At 40.5% G+C, this 16557-nt stretch overlaps 1 protein-coding gene across 1 annotated transcript; it reads right to left on the reverse strand.

The window, feature by feature from the left end:
• Positions 1-1586: 1586 nt before the first annotated feature.
• On the reverse strand, positions 1587-16299 carry lrrc74b (leucine rich repeat containing 74B). Its single transcript, XM_008292365.1, has 10 exons — positions 16207-16299; positions 15165-15336; positions 14427-14569; positions 10980-11112; positions 9311-9517; positions 5984-6093; positions 4924-5039; positions 4439-4517; positions 1863-1958; positions 1587-1761 (listed from the first exon to the last, which is right to left on the reverse strand). The coding sequence occupies exons 1-10, from the start codon at positions 16297-16299 to the stop codon at positions 1645-1647; spliced, it is 1266 nt and encodes a 421-aa protein (XP_008290587.1). The 3' UTR covers positions 1587-1644.
• Between the last annotated feature and the right edge of the window lie 258 nt (positions 16300-16557).

The raw sequence follows: 16557 nt of genomic DNA on the forward strand, positions 1-16557 counted from the left end.
GTTTTATTTAGTTTTCTCATTTTTCCTTAACACTTCTCATCTACAACTGCATTTAGGGTAAGATAATTAATAATTTCAGCATGTTTTTGAGAAGAAAGAAAGGGAATGAGGAGGAAGAAAAGGTGAGAAGCGCAACACAAAGCTACAAATTTCTCTGTAAAAGTCTTTTTTTTTTCATTAATCAGACTACATCTCTTGTTTTCTTTACACGTTTAATCTTTTCTTTATCTTTTAATGGCAATGAGACTAGAACCAGTTTAGAACCATTATTTTATTTACTGCAAAGGCATTTTTCTGGATTCAATTCAATTCAATTTGAATAGCACAGAGCAAAAACAAAAAAACAACTCATCGCGCAGCACAAAACAAAAAAAAAAAAAAAAAAACAAAACAAAACAAAACAATTCCATGCACTGGAATGGGAAGTTAAATTAGACTACCCCGCCCCTCCAGTACAAAAAAAAGAAACGCAACAAAATAAACAACGAACTAAACTATTTTATTCTGCTTATTTTATTTCTTAGCTCTATTTATCATAGTGACTCTGAAATTAAATTTTATGTTCTTATCTTGGTTTTGATTCGAGAGATTGCTTTTATTTCCCTCAGGTTTTTTTTTTTATTGTGTTTTACTTTTACTTATCTTGATCTTATTTATTTTATCTTATCTTTTTATTTCCTGGCTGTTATATTGAAAATGGCAGAATACTGAGCACTTTTTTCTTTTTTGTCTTTTTGTCAATGTGTATTGTGTATTTTTGTTAAAGACTGCCAAATGCTATCATTTGTATTTTCTGCAAAACAAATCTACCCAGGGGTAATAATAAAGTAACCTTGACCTACTTAAAACAGTACTAAAGCAAATGTTAAGGTGCTTTTAAAGATTACTTAAAGGCTGAACTATGTCCTAATATGTAAGATTTAGATGTGTTGTTTGACTAACATTTAGCACTAGAGTTGTTGTTTTTTTTCCCGAAGTCATTTGGAATAAGCTGACCAGGTTGGAGATCATTTTGAGGCGTGTGTGGGAGTGATACCTGCATGCATCCAAATGACAGCTTGCTGTATCTACCACAGTTTGAGTTGTCCTACAGCTGTAAACAGGTCTCTTATCTAATAGCAGACAGTTCTTTCAAAGCTGCTTTTTCTATTAGACTAGTCATGCAGTACTTAAATCCTTTTTGTGCAACCCACTTTCACTTCTTTTCATACACAATGCAGCGCTCTCTGATCCTCACCATCATTCTACCCACTGACATTATATAACATCAAATCAGATCATACCTAAAAAGAATCATACTCAATACCTGTACTGGATGCCCATTTTGAGTGACTCTATCAACATCATATTTCAAGCATTTTACACATGCTGTATCTTTTGGAAAATGAGCAGTCTACCTCTGAATTGCCTTTATTTTCAACTGATTGGCTATTTAACAATTTTATTTTTTATTCAAAGTACATTTTATTCAGAAGGATATGCACTCACCGCTCTTTAAATTTTTATTTTTTTATTTTTTTAAAATTACGTTTCTGCAGGCCTCTATGCTTTGGTTCATCTGTTGCTGAAAACATCCATAGGGCTTTGAGAAGACTTCTTCCATCTTTGCTGGCATGAAAGTACCAGCAATTACAGTAACACTTTTCAAGCTTTCACTTTTCTGAATGTGCCAATTCGGCCCCCATGATTTACTCTGAGCTCAGGCAATATTTCTTTCACTGCTGTATACAAGTCTTCAAAATCCTGGTTCACTGTGATGTCCTGGAGAGGGTGATGCACAGAGGAGAGAGTGGATAAGTTTGCCTCCTGCAGAAAGGAAAAGACTTGCAGAAATTCTTAGAGAGGTGACACATGCGACTTACTGAAAAGTCGAAAGCCTCCATGGCTGAATCTGGGTTTTCCTGCACAGACTGAAGGATCCCGTAGCAGCCAGCATTCTGGATGGGATTCCTCCCAATCTGTCCACAGACACACAAATATCATAATGTTTCAACATGGTTATTGAATTCAGGTTATGCTGGTGATGAAATGATGAATGGCTTTTAAAAACTGATTCCCACGTTAAAAAAAAAAAAACACATTTTGGGAAGCAGACTTTCATTTTTGGGCAGGGAGTTAAATGACAAAACTGAAATGACTGTCACATCTGTCATCTCCTATAAAGCTTAAATCTAACTTGACTTTGGCTGTAATTATACAAGCCCGAATGACAAACTCTTTTTCTTACACTTTTTTTCCCCCCCCCACAGATTTGACAAAGTATACCCTGACAATGAGGGACTTTTTCAAGTTTTAGCATCGACTGTATAAAAGATGGACGTAGCAACCGGCCCTGAAAAATGAAGCCAACCTGGAAGTGTCAAAAACCTGCAATATCACTACGTCCGCTAACTGCTGGCTCCAATAAGCCCTGGCTCCCATAGACTTGAATTGGAAAAGAAGTGATCACAGATCACCAAATACTGCATTCCTCCAGCTCAGAATGTTTTTCTTATTAGTTTTCATGGTCAAGTCCAGAGATCAGGTGGCCAATCTGAAAATAAATCAATACGGAATTTTTAAAAAATCATCAACATTTTGCGGGGCAAGGGGCGTGGCTGGCTTGATTGACAGTCAGCAGCGACCATACAGATGAAGCGAGCAGAAGGCGGTAAATGTGGGCGGGGCAGAGAGGGCCCGCCTCTCAATCCGTCTGACCAATCGCTGCTCCTATGGCTCCGCCCCCCTCCGACGATTTTTGCGTCACTGGCTCCAAAAATCCAAGATGTCAACCAGGAAGTAGCAAAACCCTGGCTTCATGTTCTCAGTGCAGAAACCACCGGGTGACGTCACAGTAGCTACGTCCATCTTTTATACAGTCTGTGAGTTTTAGTAGGTAGACTGTGAAACCACTGGACAGAGCCAAGGTACTGGTTTCTAGAGTTCTTTATGCTAAGCTAAGCTAAGCTAATCAGGTACCAGTGACAACTTCGTATTTATTTTACAGACATGACAGTGGCCTCAGTGTCTTCATCTAACTCTTTGCTCGGAAGCAAATTTCCCAGAAAGTCAGTTATTCCTTTCTGTCTGGGATACTTTTGCACATAAAATTAAACATGTTTCTTTTTATCAAAAATTATTTAAAAAATAAAATAAAATCAGAGCAGCTCTACATCAGATTCCTAAGTGGTCTACAGCACCTTGTTCTGTAAATAGTAGAAAATAAACAAGCTATAGAACATTTTTTATATTTGTATAATGCCTTATTTAAATTGTATTTTTTATTTATGTCACTTGTTTCTTCAGTTTTTTGTAATGTGTTGTTTATACTTAAATTAAAGCTTGAATACGTGCATACAGTTTCTGTGTTACTGTATGAAAATTAAGAGTGAAATTCACTGTGATGCTCGGGGGCGCCACCTACAGTCTTGCCTCGGGCACCAAATTGGTCGGCCTTGTATTCATGTCATTTTTTTGTACATGTCAATGTAACGTGAAATATTTCATTTGTTTAGTGTAATATTTCCATCTGATGTGCAGTAATTCTTTTGTCATGTGTGATACTTTACTAGCTAAGTATCATTATCAGTATCAGACAGTGATACTTGTTGCTTTTATTATTTTACTTTTATTTTCATAAGTGTACCATACTTACATCTTATAATTTTCCTACAAGGCACTGCATTTATTCTCATGTTATTTAATTTTGTTTTTCTGAGCGATATCTGGCAAATGAGTTTCCATTGGGATTGATAAAGTTGGAACTTATCTTATTTTGACTTATCTGACTTATCTTACATTCACGCAGCATTCTGCCTGAGTTTTTTTTTTTTACTAAAGACTAAAATTATGGAAGTCTTCTGTTCACTGGACTCTTGTGGTTGAAAACAGTGTGCAGCACATAGCGATCCAACAACTACGTGCCTCTAAAAACAGCAGAAAAGTGGAAAAACCACTGTTTTGCTGAATATGTTTTCTTATTGCATGGCAAGGAACTACTGCTGCTGCTGCTGCTGCTGTTGCTGTGGTGTTGGTATCTTAAAATGGTTTGGACTGTTTGCCTTGCCAGGCTCAGCGCTTTCAAACATTATGTAATTTTGTTCAAAAATACACCCTATGTCATTCAAAATACAGCAGCAGAGTTTACTCATCCCACAGTCCAGTCAGTGAGACTCAGTGGATGCAACTACCTGATTATATGTCTAGATCTGGATCTGCACACATTTTCCTGCTCATACTAAGTTTTCAAACTTGCACACACAGCAAAACCTTTTCATCAATCAGCTTCAAGTGCTCACACTTTAACTCAATTTCGCGTCCTCTCCATAACTTTTTTAATCAGTTAAGACCAGCCAGGACATTAAAACAAATTACAAGGATCCATTTATTTATCCCATTTTATCCGCTGTTGCCCCCCACTGCTTGTGAAGCTGGATCCAATCTCTTTTCAACAGCTTACATTCAGGGATTTGATTGTCTTGTTTACTTTGAGGCCCATGGCGAGGTGGATGGCTCCTTCAGGAGGGATTCGGTTGTTACTGTGGCGAGAAACAAAAGCAGAAAACAAACAAAAAAAGTGTGTTGGAGTGTGAGGGAAGCAATCATAATGTGCTACTTTTTTGTGTGTCACAATTCATCACAAAAGAATGGAAATTTGTGAAGAGAGCCTTGCTCGACTAAAAGGGTTAAACAAGAGGCAGAAGTAATTGGATTACTTTAACTTTTTTGTTTATGGCACAAGGCTCAGGGGTGAGCACTATTTCAGCTCTATTAGTAAAGCTGCAAATCACCAGGAGGCTCATAAACTATTTAACTCCACGAACAAGTGAAAAAGTCTCTCAGATCTTAGATTTATGAAAGAATGATCTAAATCAAAGGTTCGCCTTTTGCCCCTTTTAGCTCACCCATCTGATCGTCAGATACGAAGAAACCAGATGCTCATACCTCACATTAAGCTCCTCCAAAACATTGTTCTCTTTGAGGGCCTGTCCTAAAGCGATGGCTCCTTCTTTCCCGAAGCCATTAAATGACAGATCCACTGTTCTCAGGAAAATGTTTCCCTAAAACACAGAAAAGATCTTAAAAGCAACAACAAGAAAACTTGAAGTTTTCTAACAAGATTAACAAAGACACAGCGTAATTTAAAGTGAGAGATCTGTATGGATTCTGAAGCCTCTCAGGGTCCACTTGACCATCTTGATCATTAAGACAGAGAAATACTGTCTCTTGCTGTGAGATGCTTGATGAATATCTGACCGGAGGCTGTTTCACAAAGCAGGATAAGTGAGTTAGCCAAATTCTGAAATGTCTTATTCAATTAGTGACCACCATGGTATTAACCTTAACCTGCAGGTTCCACATTCAAGAACAGCATTACGAGAAAATATCACAATCTCACTTTACCTCCAAATTCCACCGTTTCAATCAGCGAGTATCTTCTGTTATGTAAAGCATGTTGCCAAAAGTGTGTGGACACTCCAGTCCAACTATTTTTCCTCGTGGGTGGTTTTTCATGGCTCTTATTTCCAATTAAAGGTAATCTCAAAGGCCAACTTACATCAAAGTTTGTTTACAGGTGTCGGGGAGCAGCACTGCATATGTGAAGGAAGGTGAATAAAACATTATGTAGCTTCAGGGGGAAGTTTGCGAAATCTCAAAAAACTCACTTGTCACTTCAAGCACTTAATAAAAAATAAAAGAGACAGAAAGAAGTGAGCCCTCCAGACCTCTAATGCAACTGTTTGGGATCTAAATGATTTGGAGCTTGTGTTGTCTGACTAATACATGATTTATGCACAACATCAGTTTTAAAAAGATATTTTTAGGTGCTTCTATCCGACATGAGCAATATCATCTAATTTGATTTGAATGGCTCCTTATTTGATGGCTTCATATGATATCAGGAGCTAATAAAAGTGTCCAAGTCTAATCCTTGAGATGTTCTTGTTCAAAAAAATGCTAATACATATATATAGTGTTCAAACATTAATTTCAGGTGTATTACCCCGAGGCCGCTGGCCAGCATCACTGCTCCTCTCCCTCGGATGCAGTTCCAGGCCAGACTTAATGATCTTAAGCCCATGTTCTCAGACAGAGAGTCTCCCAGGTTTTGCCCTTAGGATATGAAACAAACCAAGGAAAACGATTAAGAATCACAAAGTAAAGACTTCAATTATGTACTTTGAAAATGGAGATTGTTGAAAACTAATTGTCATTTCATCAGATTTTTTTTCCCCAAACGGATTGATAACAAAGATATTGTAGAATCACTAACTTCCATGTTCTCGGGACACAGCTTATCTCATCTTCTGGTGCATTTCTCTGAGATGTTGTGATTCATAAGCGCTCCTGAGTGATGACCGTAGAGGCAAAGTATACCAAATATCATCTCACTGACTTCTTCCAAGAGTATAAGAAAGAGCATGACACTCAGCGGTTCACAGGAAAAATCACGCAAGACAATGTGCTCGCTTCAAAAAGCAATATAGCATGAATGTCAGAGTGTGTGATTGGTTTGCTTTCTCCCACTGCATGGAAGAGCGCTCTCAAGGCGCACCAGGATGTCCTTTGATATTTCAGCAGCGGGGAATGCAGAGTTGCGGGGATGAATCGTGGCTGCACACGTGGCATAAGGCTTGGGTGGTGTTCCCCTTTTTTGTTTCCCCCCCACAGACAGATTTATTTTCAATTGCCTGTATCAGATGTTTAGTGTTCTGGTGTGCCATTCTTCTGCCACAAAGCTAATCCGCATGATAATCGAAGGAGGTTTTAATGAAGGCGAAATGTTCTTGACCTTTGAATGCCACAGTCTGCTGCTGCAGGCTGTCCAATGGCTGCTCGGAGATACGGCTCCACCTTTATGGTAAACTCTTTTGTGAGAATAGTTTTCAACAAATCTAATAAAAGTAGATGCCACTTCTTGCATAAATGGATCTGGACTCTACAGAGTAATTGGTCAGTTTTTTTTGCATATTCAGTTATCATTTAAAGCCCCTTATTGTTGATTTAAAACCCTAAAAACTCACCTTCACGTATCAAAGTTACATATTTAGAGTTTTTTTCCCCCCCTTTATGCTTTTCTCTTTATGCTTTACAATAGCACAGATTCAACTCTGCTATGAAGTTCCAGCCTTTCCCTCCCTTCCATTCCAACTTGCTTCAGCTCGAGCACTCCAGCTCACCTACAACTCTGCTCAAACGCAGTAAAACTATTCTGCTCAGCAAGCTGTAATACTGAGAATCGATACAGAAAGCCTCACCCTGGATGGTGATAGCTTGTCAAGTATGAAACCAGCTGGTTTCAATGTTTGCAAGACCTTTATTCGTATTCCGCAGTTTTGAAGCCACGATGCTGACGGCTTATTTCGCTCATGATCAGCATACATGTTTAAAAAATAGATTTTTTTTTACAATAGTGTGCCTTTAAAATGGCAGAAAACAGGACTTGCAATATCAGCAGTAATGCAGCTGTTGTGCTGGACCATAATGGTGAAGATGGAGCTGAACCGGAAGGCAAAGCTCTCAGTTATCAAGTTGGTCTATGTTCCAACTCTCAACACCAAGCTGTGGCCAAATGAATAAGGTCATGGATACAGTGAGTTTCCTCAGCAGGGTGGCTGGACTCAGCCTTAGAGATGAGTGTGGGGAGGACGGACATCTGGAGGGAGATCGGAGTAGATATGCTGCTCCTTGACATCAAAAGGAGCCAGTTGAGGTGGCTCGGGCATCTGATTGGGACGCCTCTTGGGTGACTTTCTCTAGAGGTTTTCTGGANGCTTATTTCGCTCATGATCAGCATACATGTTTAAAAAATAGATTTTTTACAATAATGTGCCTTTAAAATGGCAGAAAACAGGACTTGCAATATCAGCAGTAATGCAGCTGTTGTGCTGGACCATAATGGTGAAGATGGAGCTGAACCGGAAGGCAAAGCTCTCAGTTATCAAGTTGGTCTATGTTCCAACTCTCAACACCAAGCTGTGGCCAAATGAATAAGGTCATGGATACAGTGAGTTTCCTCAGCAGGGTGGCTGGACTCAGCCTTAGAGATGAGTGTGGGGAGGACGGACATCTGGAGGGAGATCGGAGTAGATATGCTGCTCCTTGACATCAAAAGGAGCCAGTTGAGGTGGCTCGGGCATCTGATTGGGACGCCTCTTGGGTGACTTTCTCTAGAGGTTTTCTGGAAACATCCAACCGGGAGAAGACTCCAGGGTAAACCCAGACCTTGCTGAAGGGATTTCATATCTCATCTGGCCTGGGAATGCCCTGGGACATCCAGTCCTGTTGCAGCAGCTCTTGCTTTTTTTTTTCAAATTTCCCAACTGTGGGATAAATAAAGGCTTAATGCATCATATCAGGATCCCTCTGGAGGAACTAGAAAGCATTGTTGGGGAGAAGGACATCTGGAATGACCTGCGTCACCTGCTGCCTCCACAACCCGACCCCAGACGAGTGAAGAAAACTGATGGATGGATGGATGGATTTACCGACTGCATACAGAAACTTTCAACAAATACTTGGAGATTAAAAATTGTCAATCATATGTGTGCCAACGAAGGAAAGTAAAATAGCTTTGATTTTAAGCCATAACAATAGTAACAGCAATTTAAAGATGATGCCATTCTGAAATGTAATGCTCTTCAAGTGTTAAAACAACTGTGACCCATAGTTTGGGCCTCTCAAAGCAGCACACAGTGATATTCTAGTCAGTGTGCCTCCAAATTTGTCACAACAGTCAACCCCTCCATCTCGTCCTGCTAACCAAACTGCCAACTGTGAGCCACACCTTATCATTAGTCAGCGTTGGACTAATAGCCTTGTGACTGAATGGCTGCAAATCTGTGCAGCTGTTCCAAAATCTGGTGGAAATCATGTAACCAGAAGAGCGGAGGCTGTTTTATCAGCATCTTGATTCCAATTCCAACTGTTTTGGAATCATATGAATGTATCCAAATGCTAACACGTAGTACCTTTTTTTTTTTTTTTTTTTACCTTTTTTTTTTTTTTTTTGTCCCCCCTACATGGCTGAAATTAAACAGAAAATTGAAAACCTCATTGTTAAAACTCATTAGGAGAGAGAATGAGCTCTGGCCTGAGAAGCTGGACTCACACTGCTTTAATGTCTTTTGCTATTTATCTATTGATGCAACATATAATTTATGGGTCCTGAAGCTCAATTATGCGCCGCTGCTAATGGAAAATATGTGAAAAAAAATTATCTCTGGTGCAAATCTTTAATATCAGCCTAATAAAACTGGGAGTAGTGCTTTATCCTATGCGAGGACACAGCCTCGAGGCCTTTACTGTGCAAAACCATTCGCTCTGCTACCTGTTCGGTCTCCCAGAGAGTTGTGGCCGAGGTCGAGGTGCTTCAGCCTGGTGTTTGTGATTAGGGCTGGTCCGAGATGTTCAGCAGACTGGTCTGTGAAGTGGTTTCCTGACAGATTGAGGCTCACCAGGGTGCCGTTCTCCTTAAGCATAGCAGATATGGCTCTGGCCCCGTAATCCCCCAGATTGTTGTCAGACAGGTCCACTTCTGGGATTTACAGACAAATTGAAACATCAAAGATCATGCATGATGGGAAAAGGCCAGTAAAAAGTGCAACATGTGGAAGGAAAAGACAAAGGTTCCAAAGAGGAGAGGCAGAAATATGAAAAAAAAAGTGGATTGTTTTGTGCTTCATATTCACACCAGTTGTTGCACATTTGCTAATTGTCATAATTACAGTTTGGTTTGGATTTCCGCCTACTGCTGAAGACTGTTTCACAATACAGTTAAGAAAGCGTCCAAAATTATTGCTCATTCTTCTTTTTTTCCTTTCCTCAGAATCTCAGAATATTTTTAGTCACAATTCTCACATAGCATCTCCCCTTTTTTTTTGAGGACGTCCCCTCTGGGAGGGCATGGGACAATTTCATTTTAAATGTGAGCCGCTCAGTTGGGGAGTACATTCTAAGAGGCTCTTCAATCCTGAATGGTGAATCATTGGAATTTTAAAAATCATACCTGCTGTTTCGACGCACTCTGTTGTCAGTCTGACAATCAGTTGGTTTGTCACTTTGATCCATGTTGCAACAACTTTGGTGAGATTGCCATGATATATATATATATATCACAGACATCCATGGCCCGCTGAGGATGAATTGTACTGACTTCCCTAAACACAATCAGCAGGATGACATTTTTGGATTTTACTGAAATGTTGGATGAACTGCATGGTTCCCAGATGATGAATCCTAAACCAGAGTTTTCATCACCTCCCAGAATTAGCTGCCATCCTAATAAATTGCTTGTTTGTCAGCAGGATTACAGTGAAACCACAAGGCCGAATTTCAGGAAACTTGGCGAGGAGGTGGAGTGTAGCCAAAAGAAGAAGTAACTGCATTTTGGTCCAAATCTGAATCACTTTCTTTAAAACTGCACAATATGGGCATTGACTTTGGCACAGAACTGTGCTCTCCAAGTTGTCCGTCTAGTTTGCAAACGCAAGCATGCTAATGACTAAACAAAGTGAACATCATTAACATTGCTGCACATGCTAGCATGCTGATATTGGCTTGTAGCTCCTGAAAACTTTTCCTGCATGGGCAACACACCTTGAACTTTTCTGAGTTCTAGTTTGTTGTGTGTTGAAAAGCTGCAAAATATGCATTTACGACGACACTGAACGTACATAAAGTTGTCGCTGAGTAACAGAACATGACAAAGAATGATGCAAAATAACCTAAAGGGTTGGTCTGAGTCATTGGAGTCATTCTCCACGGATCCTCCCTTAGGTTCCTGAAGTGCACATGTGACTTTCGCAATCTGACATTTAGCAAATATAAAACAGGGACCCCAGATGTTAAATCGTGTGCTGTTAATATAATTGGGGTGACAATGTCGCACGAGTGGGAGTTCGGGGGGGGGGGGGCCGTTTTTTTGCCAGAGTAAAGTGTCGCAGACTGAAAGGAGAAAGAAAAGACTACGTGCGTGCTCGAGTGCCCAGTAAAACCACCTGTAATGTAACAATTTTCCTTTAACATCTCGGCTATAGCAGCTCCGCCCATTCCTTCCATCCAATTATCTCGCAGGTTCAGCCGCAGTATTGAAGTGTTGGTTACCAGGGGAACCGCCAGTGCTTTGGTGCCCTGCAAATACACAAGCAACCCCCCCGCCGCCCGCCACCCTCAAAGTGAAATTCTTCTGTTTGTTCGCTGCAGTATATTTTCTTATCTGTGTTAAAAGAGTAGATGTGCTGATGCAGGTGGGCAGAGAAACAGAGAGAGAGAGAGAGAGAGAGGAATATTAAACCTGTGTGAGACAAATGAGGCAGAAGGGGGCCGTGTGGAGGCGTGGGTCAGAAATGAAGCTTGCAGTACATGAAAATTATAGTTTCTAGCATGGCTAATGAAAAAGTTGAGTGCACGAAGCCTTATGTTAACTTGATCTTTAAAAAAAAAAACAATGGAGGGGTGGAGCTGATGCAGAAGAAGCCCCCCATCAGAGGATGGTGCATGTAGGGTATATTTCTGTAAGATTTGTAAAGAAGCCTATCAATCTGCAAGACATTAAACAGGTAACCTTTGGAAGCTTTAATTCTCTGCTCTCTGTGACTGACAGGTGAAGACTTATTTCAAATCCAATTTAATCTGTCTGAATGATGTTACTGGAGCCGAAACCTCGGGAAAGGGGGCTTGTTAAGGGACGGGTTTATTTTTACAACTTTCATTTAGCATTACGGACCAGCAGGCCTGTAAAAATGTCAAACTGTGCTGCTGAGAACTTTAGGGCAATGTATTTGCACATTTGCAAAAGGATGCACTCCGTCAGACAGAGATGTGCAGCCACAGGGCTATCTTACGTTGATTAACCACCTAAAACACATGTAATGGTCGTTGGCTGGCAGGACTATAGAAGTTTGGTGGAAAGCGTCACAATTTCTGTTTTGTTTTGTTCATGTTTTCAGATTTTCTGGTTTAAATAGATAAACTATTGTGTTGTCAGTTAAATACAACGGGTAATAGTGCATTTTCAATTGATTATGAGTAGATCTGTGTACGTTTTGGGTTGTATGACAGCTCAAGAAGGTAGACACTACATTCAAATTGTGGCTAATGCCCAACAAGACAATATATAAAGTGACTTTTTAATGGGTTAAAGGTGAAAAGGATTTAGAATTAAAAAATAAGAGCCTGTCCTCAGGAGTAAAATTTACATTTGGATTTGTGCAGGCTACATCAAAACCAGCTTCAAAGCGACGACAGGCTCTCCACTTGAATATGTACCGATCAGATTAATATAATAGACAAGACTTATGCAATTTCTGTGTATACTGAGCTGCACAGGTATGTATGTACATGTTCTATTTCCTTAGAAAAGGCTGGAAGCTCTTTGAAGCTCAGCTGCGTTGTCTAACCAGTCTTTTCTCCTGATCAGTGCAGTCGCCCTGCAGGAGGATGTGCCTTTGAATTAATGAGTCATTCGCTGAGTAAAGGTCTGGTCTGATCTAAAATAGCATTACAGTATAATCTTATTGAACATGTCTAGCGTTTGCTCAGACCCACATGGACCTTTAAATCACATGTGGTATGTGAGCACACTTCCACAAGAGCGTTCAAACATTTGCGGATTCCTTCGAGAGGAAGCACGTTTGGTTTCGAGTTGCTTTCCCTCAGGTGAAACTGATCCGATGAGTGAAACAGGTGAAGAAAATAGGAAAGATCCGCTTAGAGGCTTTAAAGCTGAGACTGTCTGAGGGACTGTTCAAAAATGATTTGGGTTTGGGGGCGGCTGAACCTTATGGGTGCGTTCCAACACTCCCAACACACTATATAGTTTGCCAGAAGATGAATAAGTACGTCCCAATACACGGCATGCCAAATGAAGTGTTCTAAAAATACCAGGACTGACCCACAATCCTTTGCGCTGCATGTCTCATACGTCACAGTGTAACAAATAAATGCACAGACAGACGATTTCACAAACTGCAAAGAATGTATGAGCAAGACAGTCGAAGCTCGAGGTGCATCATGATGAGGACCAAGTATGTCCCGCTTGTATGCACGCTGCACGCAACAGTTTGTAAGTACAGGTGTAGTCTGCACTGAAAAGACAAAGAAAAGGTGATTTGGAATGCAGGGATAGTCCCGTCTCGTCCCTTGTGTCGGTGCCAGTTCATCTGTTTACCTGCCTGTTTGCCAAATGTGTTTGTTCAGCTCCCAGTGTCCCAGTGTTTCTGTAATCTGTTTCCTTGGATTTGTTTTATTATTTATGGACTTCATCAGCGTTTGTTCCTGAATGTTTTTGCACCTGCCTGATTGTTGTTCATGCTCGAGTGAGTTTTGGGAGTTAAAATTCAACATTTGTCTTTGTCCTGCATTGGGTCCTCCTTCTTAACTAACTGTATCATTTAGTGTTGATGATATTTTCCTGGAGTAAATGAAAAGTTCTCTCTGTAGCATCCAGAATTTTCAATTTCTCTTGTCGCTTTGTTTTTTTTGGTCTCTATCAACTATGGCAACAACTAACAATTACTCTCACAAAATAAACAATGCATTTCTCAATTAATAATTTAGTTGTTTGGTCTAAAAAAAATGTCTGAAAATTCTTAAAACAAAAAAAAAAAGTTGACCAATGCCCAAGATGATTCAATTTTGTGTCATAGAAGAGTGCAGAAAAATATTCAAATTTAAGATGCTGGAATCAGAGAAATTAGATTTTATTTGCTTAAAAATCACTCAAATTGATTGATTATATATATATACTATTAGAGTTTTTTTCATGAAAAATAGGCCCAGTACAGCTATAAAGGATGCTAAAGCAGCAGAAAACAGCTCTCCGTAAACACTAAGGCGCCTCTTTCACATAGTTTTCATGTTGTCAGTTGATACATCCGATAAAAGATGTTGTAGAAAAATGAAACTGAATTAGAAGAATGCAAAGCCAAAGCATGAACAAATGTAAAATGTACCTCAACCTATTCTCTAATATGGTAAATACATGGTAACTATGGTAACCAATATGGTAGAAGTGGACCTATAAATTGGTAGAGTTATGAAACAAAAATAACAACATAATATAGTGCTAATAAATATATAAAATATACAAATAAATATATAAAAATACTATAAAATATCACTGGCACTCAGTTCTCTAATAAATAGTTCTTCTTCTAAATAAACAGTTGTAGCTGTCACTGAAAGAAGAACCTTGGAACAGATGGCAGCTCAGCGGCTGCTGATAAACTCGAGCAACAGAATATTTTTTTGCCCCCTCTCTCCTGGATTCAAGTCATGAAAATAATGAACTAGACTTGCAATGAGATATAAATTTTGGCTGAAAATAACAACTCTCTCAGCGAATAAATAAAAGTCCCTCCAAAAAGTCTGCTTCAGAAATCAAAATCTAAACCGTTCTCCTGCGTGATCATTTCAAAACGGTCCCTGACTTTTGATTAAAGTACCTGCGGCCCAAGACCACGGTGCATCATTTTCAGCTCGCTGTCTTGCATGTGCTGCAGGAAATAGGAGGCAGGCGCCACCTGCAACATTTCGCACGCCCTCATGTAGCTCGTCCTCCCCGTCGTATCATATGTCTCCTCCTTACCTGCAACATAAATAAAGAGGCTCGTGTCTGGCTCAATTGTTGGCTATCAGCACCTCTTTGACAAAGCAGAGATGTGACACTCCCCCCCNCACCCACCCACCCCGTGAGGGACCTTTTCGAGTGTGATATTGAAAACTCCCCTGTGACTGATTTCGCCCTGTCAGGAGAAGCTCATTCATACCAGATGGTTTTCACTTGTGCTGAAAAGGAAGCCTGACACAAAGACTGAGATGAAAATCATTAACATGCAGAACAGGCCTCCACATGTGTGGGCGGGCGCATGTAGGAGTTTCTGTTTTGTTTTTCTTGTCTGAAATCGTTTAGAGATTGAGAAAATGGGAAGGCAGAAGGGAAAATGATTAACAGATGGGGGTGACAGGAGCCTTATCAATGCGTGTTCGGATCCAGATCAAATCAAGGCTCGCTGTTAAAAAAAAAACGAGGCCTGATAGGGAATATGACTTGAGGCCGATGAAATGGTTAATTTCAATCATATGACACCACACCACATCCCCACGAGGGAACATCACACCCTTTATCGTAATATCTAAGCGCTCTCCCACCCTATTATCTCCTTTTTTTCCCCTATCTCTACCTCCGAGCTCCAAATCTGTGTCATAGTCCTCATCAGAGACCACACACTTCTCCTCTTCATCCTCTTCTTCCTCCTCTGCCTCCCCTCTGCCTCCGTCTAGCACGTTCCCGTCAGGGCTACAGCGTCGGTCGTTTGGCCCACGCACATCAACCTCTGTCTGGCTCGATCTCCGCTGCATGGAGGATGACAAAATATGACATCGTGACTCGTCAAACCTGCCTGTTGTTGGCAGCCAGACTGAGGAGATTTGATGGATTTGCTGCCAGCAGAACAAAACTGATACCTACACTTTGGACACCACCAATGTGGATGGACCGTTTTAACTTGTGACTTTAAGCTTGCATCCTTGTGTATTTCTAGTCTTTGTAAGTATACTTCCCCATCCTCCCACTCCTTTCTTCCCACCTCCTGTTAACCTTTTGAACCAGAGGCTGTTTTAGCTGTCTTTCACTCTCTTCATCGCTGTGCTCATGGCATAAGCCTCGGTCGACCATACCATCCATACATTGTTGTTTTCAGGATTAAATAGGATGCTTAAAAATAGCATTATACGAACATGTGAGCGGCCCTGCACATGATCCATGGCCACTTTTTGTGCGGAAGTTGTGCACTTGAAACTGTAATGCGTTCACTGCTCACCACAGAGTGCACAGCCCTCGACATAAAAATGTAATTAAAACAGACTTTAAGGTTGAGCTCCAGCTTCTCCCTGTTAAATAAATTCATGCGAGTACACAGGTCAAAAGAGCAATCCATAAAAAGGAAATAGTGGCTCTTTAGCCTGTATTTTTGGGCTTGTATATCCTTGCCCTGGGCAAGGAAAGTGCAGAGCTGTGCCTTCAGATGCAGCTTTCTCAAACCTATTATACTCCTGCAGCTCTTTAACTTGCTTTGAATGCTCACCCAAAGTGCCTCGACTGTGCCTTATTTAATCTCAGGCTTCAGAAAAATGGGCCTCTCTCTCTCTCTTTTTGCCTACCTGGTTGTTCACACTTCCCTTGCTCGAGAGTTTGCAGACTTGGCTGGACGGTCGGCTTCCTACCTCCCCCAGCTGCAGCTCCTCGCTTTCTGCGTCATCGTCTTCCAGCACAGAAGGCAGCAGCACCTCCTTGGCCAACTTCTTCCCATGAACCATGACTTCGATGCTGAGTAACTGTGATATTGATACTGAGAAAGATATATTTTTCGCTGCCTGCATGCAGCAAATCACTTTCTAATTTAGCTTTTTTTTTGCTTGTTTGTTTTTAGATCCAACGTGCTGGTAAAATATTTGTGCTGTAAGTGAAATCACTGCACTGGATTTGTGGTATGTGCTCGTGCAACCTATCCTGCTCTAAAGGGAGGGCCTAAGTCTGCAGAGTTAATTAGAAAGGCTTCACAACCTGACAGTCTG

Source organism: Stegastes partitus, unplaced genomic scaffold (genome assembly GCF_000690725.1).
Source record: "Stegastes partitus isolate 25-593 unplaced genomic scaffold, Stegastes_partitus-1.0.2 Scaffold804, whole genome shotgun sequence".
NCBI lineage: Eukaryota > Metazoa > Chordata > Actinopteri > Pomacentridae > Stegastes > Stegastes partitus.